This window comes from Callorhinus ursinus, unplaced genomic scaffold, assembly GCF_003265705.2.
Source record: "Callorhinus ursinus isolate GAN/ISIS: 27379988/994484 unplaced genomic scaffold, GSC_fseal_2.0 scaffold4, whole genome shotgun sequence".
NCBI lineage: Eukaryota > Metazoa > Chordata > Mammalia > Carnivora > Otariidae > Callorhinus > Callorhinus ursinus.
Genome location: NW_027397066.1, coordinates 60,184,685 through 60,203,712, shown reverse-complemented (window position 1 = coordinate 60,203,712; position 19,028 = coordinate 60,184,685). Strand labels below are relative to the sequence as shown.

Below are 19,028 nucleotides of genomic sequence, written 5' to 3'. Positions count from 1 at the left end.
ACCAGCTTTATGATGTCTATAGAGATTTAATAGGAATTAAGGTAAAACTATTATCCAATTTATGTCCCTTATAACAGAATTATGTAACTTTTAAACATCTTATAATGGAAAATTTCAAATATAGAAAAGAAAGAATATAGTAGTATAATGAACCCTGTGTACTTAGCAGCTAGCTACAGCAATTAACAACCTTTTGACAATCATTTACCTATCTTCACCCTCCTCAACTTTGTTTTCTGTAGCATTTTGAACCAAATCCCAGATACTATATTATTTCACTTATAAATACCTTAATTATTTGTAGAACTTTTCTTGTTCACTTAAAGCTATTTATTGAGTTCCTTCTATTTTTATTGGCATTGAGTGGTTCCAATAAATCAGAACAAGACCTGCATTAAAATAAAATAATCAATGTAAAGTATCCAGCACAGTAATATACACAGAATAGGCCCTTTCCCTTCCATTCTGCAAGGGCTTTAAATTTCAAAAATTTATCATAATTCCCTAATATTATAAAACTTCTAGCCAATGCTCAAAGTTTCATTGATTTTCTCATAATTTCTTTTTATACTTTGAATTAGGATCTACATGACATCTGTAGATCATAATTGGTTGATATATCTTAATTTACAAGCTCATACTCATCTCTTTCTTTTTTGTTTAAACCTTGCCATTTATTTGATAAAAAAAATAGATGGTTTGACTCTTAGAATTTCCACATAGTATAGCTTTTTATGTTCCTCCCTGTCCTGTATTTCTTATAAACGCATAATAGAACTAGAGCTTGATCTGAATCAGGTTGATTTTTGGCAAGACTGCATCTGGTGGTCTTTCTTTTTGTGATATTAGCAACCATTGGTAGTTATGGTCTAGATTTGTTCTTTATTCTTTATCATTTATTATGTGCTTTTAAAATTCATTGACTATAAAGAGCAATTTTCTATTTTTCTTTTTTCTTTCAAAGATTTTATTTATTTATTTGAGAGAGAGAGAGAAAGAGAGAGCATGAGCAGGGGGGAAGGGCAGAGGAAGAAGCCGACTCCATGCTAAGCAGGGAGCCCGATGCAGGACTCGATCCCAGGACCCTGGGATCATGACCTGAGCCGAAGGCAGATGCTTAACCGACTGAGCCACCCAGGCACCCCAATTTTCTATATTTAGAAATCTAAATATAGGCAGTTTTTCATTGATATGAACTGTGTATATTTCTTGGTTTTCCAGAAATGCTTACATATTGACCCAGACAAAAGACCCTTCTGTGCTGAGCTCCTCCATCATGATTTCTTTCATATGGATGGATTTGCTGAGAGGTATAGTACTGACTCATGTTTTCTGGGGCACCCCAACCTAGAGTTAAAGTAAAGATATTTTCTTATTTCTCTACCCACCTGCTTTTATAGGATCTCAACTATTTACAACCCTACCTCTATTCACCCTTAGCAATTATGCAGTTCCTAGAAGTGGCCCCCTGAATTCACTAAATTAGCGATCTTGGTTTTCACGAAGCAGTCACTTTGTGCTTTTCTTTCTGTTTCCATTGGTGACATCTACCCCTCAGGTCACTGATTTGTATGTTGCTGCCAGCTGTGAGATGCCATCATCTTGGGTACTGATGCATTTGCAAAGGTGCCGTCTCCCGTTGCCCCTGACCTCACACCACAGCCAGTCCTATGACGCTGTTGCCACTGCTGTGCTGAGACCTTGCTGGGCCCAACCTGGGTGCACCAGAGCTGCTGGTGTGGGCTCTTGTGCTGCCCCAGCTGCTGGCGTCCATGTAGCTGACAAAACCAAAAATAGTGAGATTAGAGGCAATGACAGTGCTTTATATTTTGGCAACTTGATTTAATCTTTAGCTTAATAAAAGATACCCCGGCTCTCATATTTGCATTTGCATTCAATTAGTTGTGATATGTTGTTTCGATGGAGATGTATGAAGAAACTTTGGCCTCACACAAATATATAGTTGCAAAATGGAAGAGTATTTTAATAGCCCTTTTAGATAATTGTGAGTATTCTTTATCAATTCCATACCCAAAACTGTGATACTATACCAAAACTTGACAGTGGTAGTTTCTTAAAGGCTGGTTGCATTGTGGAATCTGAAACATATCAGTGAACTTTTCTTACCCTGTTACATTAAAATCCATTTGTCTAACTTGCACTTTTTTTTTTAAGATTTTATTTATTTGACAGATTAGAGACACAGCGAGAGAGGGAACACAAGCAGGGGGAGCGGGAGAGGGAGAAGCAGGCTTCCCGGTGAGCAGGGAGCCTGATGCGGGGCTCGATCCCAGGACCCTGGGATCATGACCTGAGTCGAAGGCAGACGCTTAATGACTGAGCCACCCAGGCGCCCCTCTAAGCCCTCTAACTTGCACTCTGAATAGATCTTTTACCCATGCATGCTTTTGTAACATCATTATGAGTCATCTGGAAAATATTGTTTTGTTAAATAATGTAGATCTTTAAAATGATAACATATTTCATTATATGGTATCAAAAAGCCACATTCTCTGCCATCAGAAAAGTCTTTTTAAGTATTGGGAATCTGTTAAGGTCACAGTAGTGGATGCAAGTTTAACAGAATTCTAATTTTGCATAAAAATTGGAATTTTATCATTAACACAAATATTATCTGTTGATTTCTCTTCTTCATTAAAAAAAAATGTCTGCAGAATACCCCAAGTCTGAATAACTGTAGTAGTTTTCTGTCAGTCTTTCTTTTAAGTAAAAATATTCCATGAAAAAAGTGGCTAGTATAGTTTGTATTTCAAATACACAGTTCCTTTTTCTTTTTTTTATTTTTAAAGATTCAATTTATTTGAGGGAGAGAGCGCAGGAGCAGGGGGGAGGGGCAGAGGGCGAGGGAGAAGTAGACTCCCTGATGAGCAGGGAGTCCAATGCTGGGCTCGAACACAGGACCTTGAGGTCATGACCTGAGCCAAAGATCAGCCGCTTAACCAACTGAGCCACCTAGGTGCCCCCATAGTCTAGTTTAATATTCAATTTTTTAAAAGATTTTATTTATTTATTTGAGAGAGAGGGTGAGTGAGAGAGAGAGAGAGAGAAGGAGCAGGGGGAGGGGCAGAGGGACAGGGAGAAGCAGACTCCCCGCTGAGCAGGGAGCCAGACATGGGGCTGGGACTCCAGGATCATGACCTGAGCCGAAGGCAGATGCTTAACCGACTGAGCCACCCAGGCGCCCCTTAATACTCAATTTTTAAAAATAAATACGTTGAAAATGAATTTTTTCTAGATTTATCTGTTTTATACAATTTTATTGAATTGACAAATGTATTTTTATGTAGATTTTCTCAGGAACTACAGTTAAAAGTACAGAAAGATGCCAGAAATATTTCTTTATCTAAAAAATCCCAAAACAGAAAGAAGGCAAAGGAAAAAGATGATTCCTTATGTGAAGAGAGAAAAACACTTGTGGTACAGGTAATGGCCATGTCTTAACGTGTATTAATTTTTTTTTTTGAAGATTCTTTATTTATTTGAGAGAGAGAGAGAGAGAGAAAGAGCACAAGGGGTGGGGGTTGGAAGGGGCAGAGAGAGAAGCAGACTCCCTGGTGAGCAAGGAGCCTGACACAGGACTCCATATCAGGACCCCAGGATCATGACCTAAGCCAAAGGCAGACGTTTAACCAACTGATCCTCCCAGGTGCTCCAGTGTATATTCAGTTCTAGATTTAGTTTATCCTTAAAGTTTTGGAGTTAAAAAATGAAGATGAAAAAAGGTTTTCTGAGTGGTGAACACGTTAACTTTTAGATTAGTTGTAAAAATGTTATCTTCTCTTTAGACATTCCCTTTTAAAAAACTGTCTTAACATATCAGGTATTGAGTGCCTACTGTGTATCAGACTGTGCAATAGGTCTTGTCAGGAAATCATATTCATCTAAGAACATTTAGATACTTGTACTCACATGTAAACACATGGACACAAACACAGGCACATACCATTTTTTTCCTTAAGTGATAGGAGAGAAAAATATCATTTTAAAAATTTTGTGTAGAGCATTTTAAAATTGATATTTAAATTATTTGAAGTTTACTTTTGCATGTAGGTTATCCAGAATCTGTTCTTGGTGAGGTAATTCAAGTCCACTGCCAACCCACTCCCAGTTTCTCAAGTGAACTGAAAGAAGAAGGAGTTCTCAATTTTATATTTCAATTTTGTACTTTAGATATATAAGAACAAAAGTGGGCATACTTCGTTCCTCTTTCACATTTTTTTCTACTGAAATATATATGTAAATTTGCTATACGTATGTATCATATTAATCTGATGCTAGTGTGAATTGGATTTCTTTCTTTTAGAGATTTTTTTTATTTTTAAGTAATTTCTGCACCCACTGTGGGGCTCGAACTTACAATCCTGAGATCAAGAGTTGTATGCTCTACTGGCTGAGCTGGCCAAGTGCCCCGTGAATTGCATTTTTATTCAAAATACATGTCTGACCAAGAATCCTGGGTTTAATTTTAATTCTGTAGATAGAATAAAGAAAACAGGAGCACAGTAAGGTGATATTTATGGAATTTTGCTTTGGTTAACAAATTCTTTATAGGAAGAGGTGATTTTTCATTCTCCTCAGATCATTAATGTTATTAACTATTTTTTTAGCAGAAGCAATATATTTTGTTTATTGCAGTATATTTGACATACTGTTATTAATGTTTTTATTAATGGTCAGGATACCAATGCTGATCCCAAAATTAAGGATTCTAAAGTATTTAAAATAAAAGGGACAAAAATGGATGGAGAAAAAGTTGAAAAAGTCAGTCGAGCTTCAAATACGAGCTGTCTCCCTGACAATGGGATGAGCCACCTCAGAACAGTGCCTCCTACCAGCCTCCGAGATTGCAGCGATGGCAGTGTGGACCACACTAGAAGTCCGGGAGTGGCAATCCCTCCCCTTGTGCACAACCTTGCTGGGGTGGCTCCCGGCATTAATTCTGGAATGGTGACTATCCCAGCAGTGCAGAGTTACAGGTATGAATTAGGAAAATAAGAACAAAGTGTTGTTTAAAGGGTATGTTTGCAAATTGCAAGTGTTTGTCAATTCAGCTATATTATGTTACTTTCAGGCTTCTGGGTGCTCTTCATTCTTGTCAGGGTTCTGTTTCAAAAGCCTTTTGGCCTACGTGATGAAAACTACTAGCATCTGATTAAAAAAAATTCACCTGAGCATTTAGAAAGAAGGATTGTGTATTGTTTAAGGTGAAGAAGCTTTAAACTATTTAGTGTAAAAACATGAAAGGAGGTTATCATAATAAAAGCAGTAACTGGTTTTAAGGGTCTGCTGCTACATGGTATGGCTGTGGGCATTTGGTGGTCCAAAGAAGCTCATTTTGGAAATTTTGCTGGAAGGAAAGTAATTTATTTGGTTGGAGTTGGGAGCTAGGTGGGAGGCATGAGGGTAGTGGCAAAGGACAGAATGTTTCACCAGATCTATGTTCATTGTGTATTTAAGAACAGCCATTAAATGCTGATTAAACTGCAGGTCACTTGGTTTTGTGTCATTTGGTTTTGGTTTTGTGCTTGAAAAATAATTACCACTGGTTCTAACTTAAATTTTTTGTTGTTGTTACAGAGTGGATGAGAAAACCAAGAAGTATTGTATTCCATTTGTTAAACCAAATAAACATTCTCCATCAGGCATTTATAATATTAATGTGACCACATCAGTAAGTGAACTATTCCCAGTGGTAGAAGAGTAAGCATTAGTCATTTCTAGACTTCTACTCATTTTAAATATAATAGTGAAGAACTGAGTCTTTTATTTGGAGACATATCATAAAGTGGAAACTCAATTATATGTATATCATCCCAACCTGTCATAATCAAAAATGTGAAAGTCTTAAAAGTTTAAGTAAGTTTTGCAAAGTCCAGAAGTTTAAATATAAGATATTATTTAAATGACATCTGCTTTAATTTTTTTGGTAAGTGTTGTCTTAATACTTGGTGATAGGTTCTTTTGTAGAGTAGGTGACAAGATAAATTGTACCTCACTCATGCCAGATTTTTGGTTAAAGTATTCTATTTATTCATTTACAAAAATTTATTATGTATTATATATGAGACACTGGAGATGGATAAATCAAATCCCTCTCTTCAAGGAGCTCATGGTCTAGTATAGGATCAACAGATTCAAACAGTGTCAGATTATAATAGTGGAATCATGTACAAGGTTCAGAGGTCTTCTGAAGATTCAGAGGAGTGTTATTACGCTCAACAGAGCTGCCAGAATGCTTCTTTTTAAAGTTAACTTAAATCGTCATTATTCTTCCACTCAAAACCCTCCATTGTCTTGTCATCTCTGAATAAAGACCAAAGTCCTTAACAGGGCCTGTAAATCCCTGATTGACTTTCTCATCCCTTTATTCCATTCCGGCTACTCTCATTCTTGATCAATCTGTTCCAACCCACTGATTTCCTTGTATTCCTCGGACATGACCAGACATCTCCTACATTTGGGCCTTTGCGCTTGTTATTTCCTCTCCTTTAGAACATTCTTTCCCCAGATAATCCAAAGAATTTGCTTTTTCTCCTCCTTGGCTTACATGAAGCCTTCTTGTGAGGTCCTCCCTAATATTCAAACTCATTTTGTCTCCCATTACTCTCTATCCTCTCTCCTTGCTTAATTTTTTTCCATTGCATACACCTAACAGCCTCTATATTCACTTATTTATATATTGCCTGTCTCTTCCAACTAGAATGTAAGTTTCCAAGGCAGGAATATGTGTTTTGTTTGTTTCCTTCCTACAGCTCTATCCTATACTTAATACAGTGTCTAGCACATAGAAGATGCTTGAGGAATGTGGTGAATTAATTCTTCTGCCAGGGAATGGAAGGTGTGGATGTGTTCCCAAAGGAGTATTTTTCTCCCAGATTTCCCTCCTCTACCCTTCTCATTATCCTCAGTCTGAAAAATATAGCCTTCTTTTCATATCGCTCATGATTTGGGCATTACATTTGTTTTTCTTTTTATTATTCTTGGCCCACAATTTCTATAACCATAGTACTTCCCTTTCCTTCCACACCCTACTGATTTCTCTGTAGATATTTTTATGTTTTACATTCTTGGTCTGCTTTGGAAGATTACTTTGATCAGCAAGGCTTTTCAGAGTAGCTGGCTCAATACCACGTTGCTGGAATTGATATCGGCCTTCTTTCAGGCATTGCATAATCAAGGCTGGCTGTTAATTTTCGATCTTATTTCTGTTTATCCTTGTTTTTAAGAGGCAGTCAATAGAGGAGGTAGAGATTGGTGGGGAGAAGACACACTTGAGTCTCTTCTTGATGAAAATTAATGGAGGCAGAGTTAAGCCTAAACTTTCTTCAACATTTGGGTTGAAGGCCAATACCCCTCTCCCCTGCCTCATGCTCTAATTTTGAGATGTGAATAATGTATTATTATAAACATCTCTTATATACTTTATTTGTCACTCTTTGAATATGTAAATCTAGTAGTTTGAACTCATTATTTTTTTTGTACTTACAGATAATTCTTTTGAACTAATTATTTTATAACTGATTTGAACCAAGAGCCTTAACACTTACTCTGTTCAGAGAACAAGAGAAAACATCCAAATAAAGAAACTCAAAAGCTCATTGCAGGACTTCTGAAGTTTTGTGTTATTCTTAAATTCCTAAAGTTTAGGATATCAATATATTAGTTACAAAACGGGCAAGCCAAGCTTACCTGGAAGCTAATTCATTTGTGTTAACCATTCTGATATTAGGTCACTAGTGAAAAGAGCCTACTTCAGGCAAATAAGAAAAGAAGGGAATACTCTAAGACAGATGTCCGTTTGCCTGAACTAAACTATAATCATCTCCCTGAACTAAGAGCCTTGGAAGGCATAGGTATGTTTATAATGCTTTTATTTTCAGCCTTTTTGTATATATTATTGAAAATGTATGTTAAATAAACTAACAAAATACTAAATATAAAAATTAGAGTAACTTTACATATTTATGTAAATATGTACAGATGTATGTAAGTAAATATGTACACTGAGTACACACTGAGGGACAGATTCAAAATATGGAAAAGCTAAAAAAATGTCTAACTTTTTCACTGTTTATGGTTGTTTTTATTTAGCTCGAAATTCCAGGTTAATAAGGAAAGAGAACAAAAATCTTTCAGAATCTCGAATTCCTTCTCTGGCCACTATTGACTTGCACACGCCCAGTATCGCATTACATCAGGTACAGAAATCCTCTCTTGGTTGGATAGAACTTGGGTCTCATAATTCCTTATTAAACTAGCTTAGGGAAAGTTTGCTTTTAAGGATTGGGCACGTTTACTGGTAGGATCTATACCATTTTGTTTGTTAAATTTTTTCTTACTGTTCACTGCCCTCAATACCTTTATTACATATATATTTATATAGACATTTTCCAGCTAACAATCACTTTTTTATAGATTAAAAATGCATGTGTGTGTGTGTGTGTATATACAGCTTAACTATGGCTTTTATATAACGTTTGTGGTAATTTATAGTATTTCACTGCATTAACCCCAATGTTATAACCCATATTTCATTCCTTGAATTGTTTTTATTCTTTTAAAATGTATCATCTATTTGACATTTTCCCCCAAGACAATCCACTCCACGCATGTTAAAGACTGGTTCTTCCATATATAATTATTTTTCTGTAATTTCTCTTAATTCTTCAACAACAGTCATATCACTCATTTTCACATTAAGAAAACAGGCAAATTTTAAATTTCCTGACCCAACCATAACTAGTTATAAACTTTGGATATATATCATTGTACTTAAAGATTTCTCACCTGTCCTTGATGCTGAACAACTTTTGTTTTGGAATTTAATTCTGCATCCTCATTATTGAAGCATTTCTGTTCCCTAGAAAGCACCTGTATGTTGCCTCTGTCTCTATGTGGATGTTTTTTTCTACCACTACTCCTTAAATAATTTTGTAGAGCTCTACAAACAAGGGGAATACTATTGTTGAGGGTAACAAATTACAGAGACAGTTACCCAGCGATACTGAGAAACAGGTTTATTGACTGCTATTACTTTGCCTTATCTTCTGCTAACAATTTCTGCAGCAACATAATCAAAATTAAACAAATTCCTGTTGTGTGAAGATTAATTACCATCACACATTTTACTTTTAGGAACTACAGAGTTTCAATAAATTCCTTGTATACTTCTAAACTTAAATTTAATGTGGATTTTAAAGGTGCAGAATTTTTCACTTGCTCTCTGTAAGTGTCCTATTGTTCAAAACCACTTTTCAGGGGTCACATAACCAAATCTAGTTTCATGAAATGGAAGAAAGGCTTTGGCGGCCTTCATATTTCAAATTTTTATTTGTTCCTTTGAACTAATCCTCTTATATTTATAAACTGGTCTGCATTTTTATTCTTAGTTTACTTGTTCATTTCCCAGTTGTATTTAAAATACACTAAAGGAGAAAGTAAGTGTAGTGAAAAACACAAATTAATACCAAAATAAGATGAATGTGTGTGTGGAAAATCTGAATGAGAAGAGAAACAACAGGAGACTGAAAGCAAGAGTCCTTCTGGCAGAAGCTGTGACTTGCCTTGCACTTTTCATGGTATGGATCCATACGTTGAACTCCATTTTGTTTCTGTGCCTAACACAAACATTTTCATATTTATAAAAGCCTATTTTTATAGTCTTGGGGAACATCTGCAAGATAGATTTTTGTAAGTAAAGTATGGCATAATCCATGGAATCTGTCTCCACTCGCCCACTTCCTACACACTTACACCCGTTATGTACTTTTCTATGCACGTAGCTACATGTTTTTTTCTCTAAGCAGTGGTGAAGCTTCATCCCCCAAATTTTGATATGTTGTATTTTCATTAAATTCAGTCCAAACATTTTCTTAGTTCCCTTGTAATCTCTTGTTTAACCCAGGAATTATTTAATAGTTTATTTTTTTATTTTTTTAAAGATTTATTTATTCATTTTGAGAGAGTGAGAATGAGAGAGAGAGAGAGAGAGCACATGAGAATGGGGAGGGTTGGAGGGAGAAGCAGACTCCCTGCTGAGCAGGGAGCCTGATGCGGGACTCGATCCCGGGACTCCAGGACCACGACCTGAGCCGAAGGCAGTCGCTCAACCAACTGAGGCACCCAGGCGCCCCTAACCCAGGAATTATTTAGAAATGTGTTGTCTTATAGTTAGATATTTGAGGTTTCCCTAGTATTTTATTATTCTTGATTTGTAATTTAATTCCATGTGGTCAGGGAATATACTGTGTATGATTTTGATTGTTTTTGATTCATTGAGATATGTTTTATGGCCCAGCATATGGCCTCTCTTGGTGAATGAACCTGTTCCCTTGAAAATAATGTTTATATTCTTCAGTTGTCGGACATAGCCTTCTATAAATGTGAAATTAGATTAAGGTGGCTGATAGTGTTCTTCAGATCTCCTGTGTCCTTAATGATTTTTTTGTTTGTTTGGTCCTATCAGTTCCTGAAAGAGTACTGTCAAAATCTTTTACTGACTGTGGAATTACTTATTTTTCTCTTATATACTGTTTATTTTTGTTTCATGTATTTTATATGTATTAGGTACATATACACTTATAATTGTTTTTGTCTTCCTGATACACTGTTTCTTCTATCATTACGAAATGTCTCTCTTTTTCTCTTGTGGTGCTCTGTGCCATGAAGTCAATTTTATCTGAGATTAGGATAGCCACTCCAGCCTACTTATACTTATTTGTTTCCATGGTATATCTTTTTACTTTCATACAATCCGTTTTTAAAATTTACAGTGTTTCCTGTAAGTAGGGTCTTTCTTTTGTATCCATTCTGTCAGTTCAGTTCTTTTAACTGAAATGTGTATTGGTGTTCTCTTGCTGCTAATATACTACTACCAACTTAAAATACTTACTATCTCACAGTTTCCGTGGGTCAGAAGCCCGGGCATAGCTGCTGCTCTCCTTGAGTCTCACAGGTCGAAATTAAGATGTCAGCAGGGCTGCATTTCTTTCTGGAGGCTCTAGGGGAGAATCTATTTCCAGGCCCCCTCAGATTGTTGGCAGAATTTAGTTCCATGAGGTTGTGGGACTGAGGTCCCTGTTTCTTTGCTGGCTGACCTGGGGGGGTTGTGGTCAGCTTCTAGAGACTACCCACGTTCCTTGCCTTGTGGTCTACTTCTCCATCTACAGAGCTAGCATAGTGGTCAGTCCTTCTTACTCTTTGATCCTCTCTTGCTTCCCCTTCTGTCTCATCTCTGACTTACTCTTCTGCTTTTAGAGTGCCCGTGATTGGCTTGCCAGGCCTATCCTGGGCCTGCCAGGATAATTTTTCTATCTGAGGGTCAGCTTATTAGTAACATTAATTCCTTGTGCAAAGCTGCTTCATAGCAGGAGCTACATTAGTTTGATTGACTAAGCAGGGGCAGGAATCTTAGGGGGATAGCTTCAGAATTCTGCCTGCTAGTGAATACTTAGGCCATTAACATTTAATGTGATTATTGATATACCTGGATCTAAGTCTATAAATTGTACAGATATAAAGATCTATATAGATATAATAGATATAATATATATCTTATATAGATATAAGATCTAACTCTTTAATATTATTTGTTTTTTTGTTTGTTCCCTTGTTTTCCCTTTCCAGTCTTCTTTTGTATTTGAGCGTTTTTAGTATTGGCTTTTGGGGATATTTCTTGGTATGATTTTTTTAGTGATTGCTTTAGGTTTTGCAATGTACATAACTAATCTTTCACAGTGTACTTGGAGTAAATATTGTACCACTTATAAAATGTAGAAAACTTGCAAACATTTCCTTTTACTTCAACCTGGACTTTATGTTAGAATTATATGTCTTTTATTTACCTACATTGAAAACTGTACTGGGTCATACATTTTGCTCTAAATAGTCATAAATACTTTAAGCAATTTAGGGAGAAAAGTAGTCTTCTGTATTTACCTAGCCACTTACCGTTTCTGTTGTTCTTACCTTCTTTCTTAAAGATTACAGTTTTGTTTTCCGGTATCATTTTTCTTCAGCTTGAAAAACTTTCTTTGGCATTCCTTCCAGAGCAGGTCTGATGAGTGACAAACTCTTTTAGTTTTACTTCATTTGATAATAACTTTATTTTGCCTTCATTCCTTAAATATATTTTCACTGGATAAAGAATTTGAGTTGGTAGGTTGCTTTTTAAAAATATTTCTTCCAGGGGGCGCCTGGGTGGCTCAGTTGGTTAATCGACTGCCTTCGGCTCAGGTCATGATCCTGGAGTCCCAGGATCGAGTCCCGCATCGGGCTCCCTGCTCAGCAGGGAGTCTGCTTCTCCCTCTGACCCTCATGTGCTCACTCTCTCTCTCTCACTGTCTCTCAAATAAATAAATAAAAATCTTTAAAAAAAAATATTTCTTCCAGGACTATAAGACATCATTCCTTTATCTTATGATCTCTCTGATTTCTGGTGGGACATTTTAGGCTTTTGAATTTTTCGCCTGTATGTAATGTTTCATTTTTCTCTAGCTGCTTTCAAGATTTTATCTTTATCTTTTTGTGTTCATTAGCTTGGATATGATGCATCTAAGCATAGTTTTTGTTGAATGTATACTGTTTGGCATTTGCTGAGCTTCTTGATTTATAAACTTATCTCTTTTACTAAATTTGGGAAGTTTTTGGTTATTATTTCTTCAATATTTTTTTGTGCCGTAATCTCTCTCTCTCTTTTTTTTCTGAGAGTCCAATGACATAGATATGAGACCTTTTGGTATTTTCTACAGGTTCCTGAGACTCTGCTTTCCTTCATCTTTTTTTTTTTTTTTTTTTTTAAATCTCCGCTGTTCAGACTGGGTAGTTTCTATTGATTTATCTTCAAGTTCTTTGACTCTTCACATTCTGCTATTTAAGCCCATCCAGAGAGGTTTTAAAATTTCAGATGCTGTATTTTTAAGTCCTAAAAGTCTGCATGGTTCTTTTTTAGGGCTTGTATTTCTCTGCTAGGAATTCCTGTTTCTTCATTCATTTCAAGTTTGTTTTCCTTTACCTCATGTAAAATAGTTATGTTACTTCTTTAAAGTCTCTCTCTCTCTCTCTCTCCCTATCTATCTGTATAACTTTATCTAAGTTTATAAAGTCCCAACATCTGGGCCATTTCAGGATTGGTATCTGTTGATTGCCTTTTCCCTTGAGAATTGATCACACATTCCTGGATCTTTTTTTTTTTTTAAGATTTTATTTATTTATTTGACAGAGAGAGAGAGAAAGCACAAGCAGGGGGAGCGGCAGGCTGAGGGAGAGGGAGAAGCAGGCTCCTGGCTTAGCAGGGAGCCCGACAAGTGGCTTGATCCCCGAGCCCTGGGATCATGACCTGAGCCGAGGGCAGATGCTTAACCGACTGAGCTACCTAGGTGCCCCGCTGGATCTTTTTATGGCCAATAATTTTGATTGTATCTTGGAGACCGTGAATGTTATGTTGTGTAGTCTCTGGGTCCTAAAATTGATAATGATAAATTATAATCATTTATAATCCTCTGGAGAATATTGAAATTTTTGTTTTAGCAGGCAGTCATCCAAGTTTTGTTCACACTATAAATTCTGCCTTATCTCCTGTGAGAAGTGTTTCAAACCTCAGTTCTCTAAGTCTTTGATATCTTAGTTTGCATCTGCCCTGTGTTTATGTGGCTCCGGGGTTAGCTAGAGACTTGTGCAGGTAATTCAAATCTCAGTTCAGTCCTCCCAGGCCTTTGCTGTGCTGGTGGAGCCATCCCATGCATGCATGCTTCAGGAACTGGGCTGAGACTCCTGTGGGTCTATACACAGAATTAGAGGGTCCCCTCCTCTAATTCTCTTCCCTCCAGGACCATCCCTCTCCCCCCCATACTTCCTGGCTTGCAGGGACCCTTTTTCCTGATTTCTCTGGAATAATAAGGGAGTTTCTTTCAGAATTCTGGCCTCTTATACTTCTTCCTTACTCTGAGACTAGGGCCTGCCTTTTGGGCAAAGGCACAGAAGTGAAAAACAAACAGAATTGGAAACTGACCCCCATGTGAAGGATCACATTGCCAACTTTTGACTCCTGTCCTTAATCTTCAGTTGTTTTTTATATTTTTCTTAAAGGGTTTTATTTGGTAAGTAGAAGAGATGGGTTGTAGTGGGTCTGTACTACCTCGGCACATCAGAAGTATCTTGTAACATATGTATCAACAAGGAGGTCAAAGAATAACATCTCTACTTCATCATCCTCTTCTGTGCCAACAACTTGAGCTATGAATAGTTAATTCTAAACATCTGGTATTTGAACAAGAATTTGGATTTGGGGAGGAGTGGGACTTTCACAATTATTGAGAATCTGTAATGCTTGATTATTAACTTATAGGTATCAGGATCTCCCCTGTCAGATGATTCGGAGGCTGATTTGCCTCGAATGGGACACCAGCACTGAGAGTCATTTTGGTTCTGAACTGGGTATGTCTGGTTTCTCATACTTAAAGCAAAGTAACCCTCCATGGAAATATTTTATAGCTTGCTGAAGTTCAAATTCTGCAGCTAAAGCATTCTCCAGTGATTGATTCCATGAGAACTCCTGATAGAGAAAGAGATGTGCCACTTAAAAAAACCAGAAGTGGCATCTGTCTCTGGCATGAAATCCCTTTTCATAGAGCTTGCCTCTCTTGCTCTTAAACTAATCTCCTGTATTTTATTGGCTACAGTAGTGTGAATTTATGGTGACAAGTGCTATGGAAGGATATATACTTATCTCCATTATCAGTCATTTGTCCCTTTGGGCTTTTAAAGCAAGAAAGACAAAATGATTGCTTCGTAATCTTTTTCCCAATAAAGAAGGATCAGCACTATACTAGATGATTTCCTTCCTTTCATTTATTTTTATTTTTGTTTTTTATTTTTTTTTGCTTCTAATGGACTTTATCACTGTCCTGCTCCAACGCCACAGTAAAAAGGGCCCTGCAAGCTCCAGGCCTGTACCATGTGTCACCACAGTGAAAACAGGGCCCACTGGAACACTTTCCCACCCCACTGTGGACCTACTCACAGGATAAACACATGTCACACTTTTCTTTTAAAGAAAACAGAATAAATTAATAACTTAAGTGACTAGGCACCAACAGTGATTTGAAAAATTAAATGTCAATTTTAAATGGTAACAGGATTGCCTTCCTTTTAAGTATAACTGTTTAGTACTAAAAAAACGAAAAACAAAAATCAGACCTTTTGGGTGGTAATTTACTATGTGACAAGTCATCCAATGTTTAGTATCTTATTAATTCTGTAAAATGTGACGATAATAAAATCCCACATTCTCATAAATGTGTTGTTGGAATTAATCTGTTCACCTCCACAAAGCCTTCTGAACGCCTGTGACATCATATGTGAATTTACTGTGAAGTGAACAAGCCTTAAGTTTCAGTTCCTCACTGGTACGGGTCCCTTCCAAGGCCCTGGGAGAAGTCTTTGCAATGCACTCATTATACATACTGTATAAACTGTAGCCCCTATGAAACTTGGATCTATTTTGTCAAAACTACTCATTACTTACATAGAAGGAGATGGTATGCTATATATGACAGTTTCGGTTGATAACTATCCTAGAGATTGCCTTTAAAATCTTGTTTTTGATATATATGATCTGAAGTTTTCTTAGACTGTGTAATACTTACAATATTACAAATATATTCAATGTGAGAGAGCAAGTGAGATAGAAATCCATTTCTAGGAAGATTTTATGTAGACCATTTGGGCATATGTCCCCCTGTGATTTTAGATGCTGCTTTAGCCCTTGAGATGACATCATCTTGCCAGAAAAGTGCTGATATCCTACAAAGAGAGATTCGGGGGTTTGTCCTTTACTTCGGAACTGCCTGCATTTTCTGAGAAAGGCCTTGCAGAAGAAAAAAAGACAAAGACTTCCAAGTGTTTCCCAGGAAGCCCCTCCCTGACTGATATCCTGTCACCTTTCAAGTCCACTGTTGCTATTTCAAGATATATCCAATGGAAGAATAGTGATATGGTTCTTGTTACATGAATGTGTATTTACTATTAATAGATTGTGCGTTTAAAATTACCCAAGATTAAAAATGAGTTTAAAAAGGGACAAAGAAACATTGTAATGGTCATGTTAGATGAACTTTCTGTGTTATCTGTATAAACGTGTACATTTATTTAGGAATGGGTTTGGTGGAGGTCGATGATAAAAACCAGGAGCAGTTGAAGAAATGAAAAAATTAGGATCAGTAAGAGAAAATGTTTCCTTTACCCTAATTTAACTATAAATATATATTTAAAAAGCTTGCTTGTTTCTAGGCTTTAAGGAGATATGTAATTGTTCTCTACACATAGACGTATGTCTTTGGTTTCTGTGGTTATTGTTGATGTTTGATCATTATATTATGGGAATCTGACCTCTCTGCTGATTTTCTAAGAACCACACTAATGCAAATTTCTCAAAGAAACCTTTTATGTCTAATGATTTAGTATGACTCCGACCTTAGATAGTCCTCTGTATTGTAAGATTCTGGTGCCAATGTTCCTGCATGCAGGAACAGGATTGAAATAAGAACGGTAAAGGAGAATTTTGTAGGTAATCCTTTGAGCTGAGGACTGTGCTTGTCATTGAGAAAGGAAGTATATACATACAAAATTAGGAGATGCGAAGCTGGCTTACCGACCAACTTGGACTGATGACTTTTCTCTTGGCCAGTTACTGTTGAACTCCACCCTGAAGAGGCTTTGGGAAGGAAATGTCCACTGTTATGGACTTCACTCCTGTCTGCTGATAGTTTGAAGGTGATAGCAGACAGCACCCAGAGGTGTTCCTGTCTTCTCCTTTCCTCAAACACTTAGGCCTTCCCGAAAATTCTTCATCAACAGGCAAAACTATTTACCTACCGTCCACACATCTTTTCTCGTGCCCCAGTCCACGACTTTCAGGTTGGAAGCTTAAGCCAGTTTGGCTTTAGGTTTTTGGTTTCTAGTGTGCTGGTCATACTCTGCATTTATTGTTTTAGAGAACAGTTGTTAAGGGGACCAGAATTTGTGTGATATTTTTGCCTTAACCAGTTAACAACGTGTTGTTTTTTTCCAAAAGGCACTGACTAGAACTTAGCCCAAGAATTTAACTAGCACTTTTCTCTATTACTCTGTGGAGCTTAATATTGAAATTCTGACTTTAGATACTTGGTCCTCAAAAAAGCAGGACATTCAGGAGGAGGCAAATTGAGGGATTCCAATGTAGAAGTCTATAGGTGGTTCAATTAAAATTCGGTCTTGATTTTGAAGCTCTATTTTTAACCTCTGACCAGGTGTTTGACTAGATTGGTATGACTAACATGCTAGACAAAATTAGTGTGTAGGCATTAATAGGCTTCACATTGAGATATTGTTTTATTTTTACTTTAAAAAGTATTGCCAACAGACTGTACAGTGTGGGAAGCAGACAATACTTAAAAGCCAAGTGGCTTTCCAGCTTATTTTGATGTTATTTTTATTTAAAGATCAGTGTGACCATATCACCTCAATGTCTGAGGATCTAGGATCAATTACCTTTTCATTTCTACATTTGCTTTTGGTATCTTTGTCTATGAAAACAGTTTGTGAACTTTAGAATTAAGGAACTAAATATAATTTACTGTAAGTGCAAGTTGAGACTGGAGGATCGTACGTGGTTAGAACCTTGGCAGAACTACTTGAAAAAGAAGATTTTGCAAACTGAGGCTATAGATACGGAACCAAAAATAATTCTTTCAGTTTAAGATTACTTTGCTCTCCTTACAAGGATGCAATTAAACCTAATAGGAAATATGTGTATGTCCTGGTGGGGAGAAATGGGCTTGCTGTGTGGATGTATGTTTTACAATTAATAAATATTATATCTTACTGAGCTCCACAGATGGTTTTATTTGCATTTATTTAAGAGCATACAAATAATGTATACAACATTGTATGGAATTTAACAAATTTGAAATAAGCTGTTAATTCTTTTTTGGAAACTTTGGATACAGGGGTGGCAAGTTGTCTTTTTTTCAATTAAGTTTTTAATTTTAATTCCAGTATAGTTAACATAGTGTTATGTTAGTTTCAGGTGTACAATATAGTGATCTAGCAATTCTAAATATTGCTCAGTGCTCATCATGGTAAGTGTGCTCTTAATCCCCTTACCTATTTCATCCATGCCCCCACCCACCTCCCCTCTGGTGACCCTCTATTTGCTCTCTATTTAAGGGTCTGTTTTGAGGCACCAGGGTGGCGCAGTCGGTTAAGCATCTGCTTTTGGCTCAGGTCATAATCTTGGGGTCCTGGGATTGAGCCCCATATTGGGCTCCCTGCTCAGTGGGGAGTCTGCTTCTCCCTCTCCTTCTGCCCCTCCCCCCACCTGTTCTCTCTCTCTCTAACAAATAAATAAATAAAACCTTTAAAAAAAAGGGTTTTTTTGGCTTGTCTTTTTTCCCCCTTTGTTTGTTTTGTTTCTTAAACTCCACATGAGTGAAGTCATATGGTATTTGTCTCTGACTCGATTATTTCTCTTAGCTAATGCTACTCTCTAGATCCATCCATGTTGTTGCAAATGGCAAGATTTCATTCTTTTTAATGGCTGAATAATATTCCATTTGTATATATATATATACCACTTTACCCATTCATCTATAGGCGGACACTTGTGCTGCTTCCATAATTTGGCTATTGTAAATAATGCTGCTATAAACATAGGGGCACATGTATATTTTTGAATTAGTATTTTTGTATTCTTTATATTGTATTCAATACAATTAGTATATTTGTATTCCACTACCCAGTAGTGGACTTACTGGATCATACGGTAGTTCTGGTTTTAATTTTCTGAGGACCCTTCATACTGTTTTCCACAGTGGCTACATCAGTTTGCATTCCCAGCAACAGTGCATGAAGGTTCCTTCTCCATATCCTTGCCAATACGTCTGAGGTGGTATCTCATTGTAGTTTTGATTTGCATTTCCCTGATATGAGTGATGTTGAGCATCTTTTCATGTGTCTTTTGGCCATCTGGA

General features: G+C 36.8%; 1 protein-coding gene across 1 annotated transcript in view; it reads left to right on the top strand.

Annotated features, from left to right (window-relative positions):
• The window catches only part of CDKL2 (cyclin dependent kinase like 2), a 42,099-nt gene extending 24,207 nt beyond the window's left edge, over nucleotides 1-17,892 (top strand). Inside the window, exons 7-14 of the mRNA XM_025887776.2 lie at nucleotides 1,222-1,310; nucleotides 3,309-3,444; nucleotides 4,699-4,997; nucleotides 5,599-5,692; nucleotides 7,751-7,874; nucleotides 8,113-8,219; nucleotides 14,366-14,454; nucleotides 15,770-17,892. Coding sequence (XP_025743561.1) covers nucleotides 1,222-1,310; nucleotides 3,309-3,444; nucleotides 4,699-4,997; nucleotides 5,599-5,692; nucleotides 7,751-7,874; nucleotides 8,113-8,219; nucleotides 14,366-14,431 — 915 coding nt within the window. The 3' untranslated portion in view covers nucleotides 14,432-14,454; nucleotides 15,770-17,892. The remainder of the gene's footprint in view (nucleotides 1-1,221; nucleotides 1,311-3,308; nucleotides 3,445-4,698; nucleotides 4,998-5,598; nucleotides 5,693-7,750; nucleotides 7,875-8,112; nucleotides 8,220-14,365; nucleotides 14,455-15,769) is intronic.
• The last annotated feature ends 1,136 nt before the right edge of the window (nucleotides 17,893-19,028 follow it).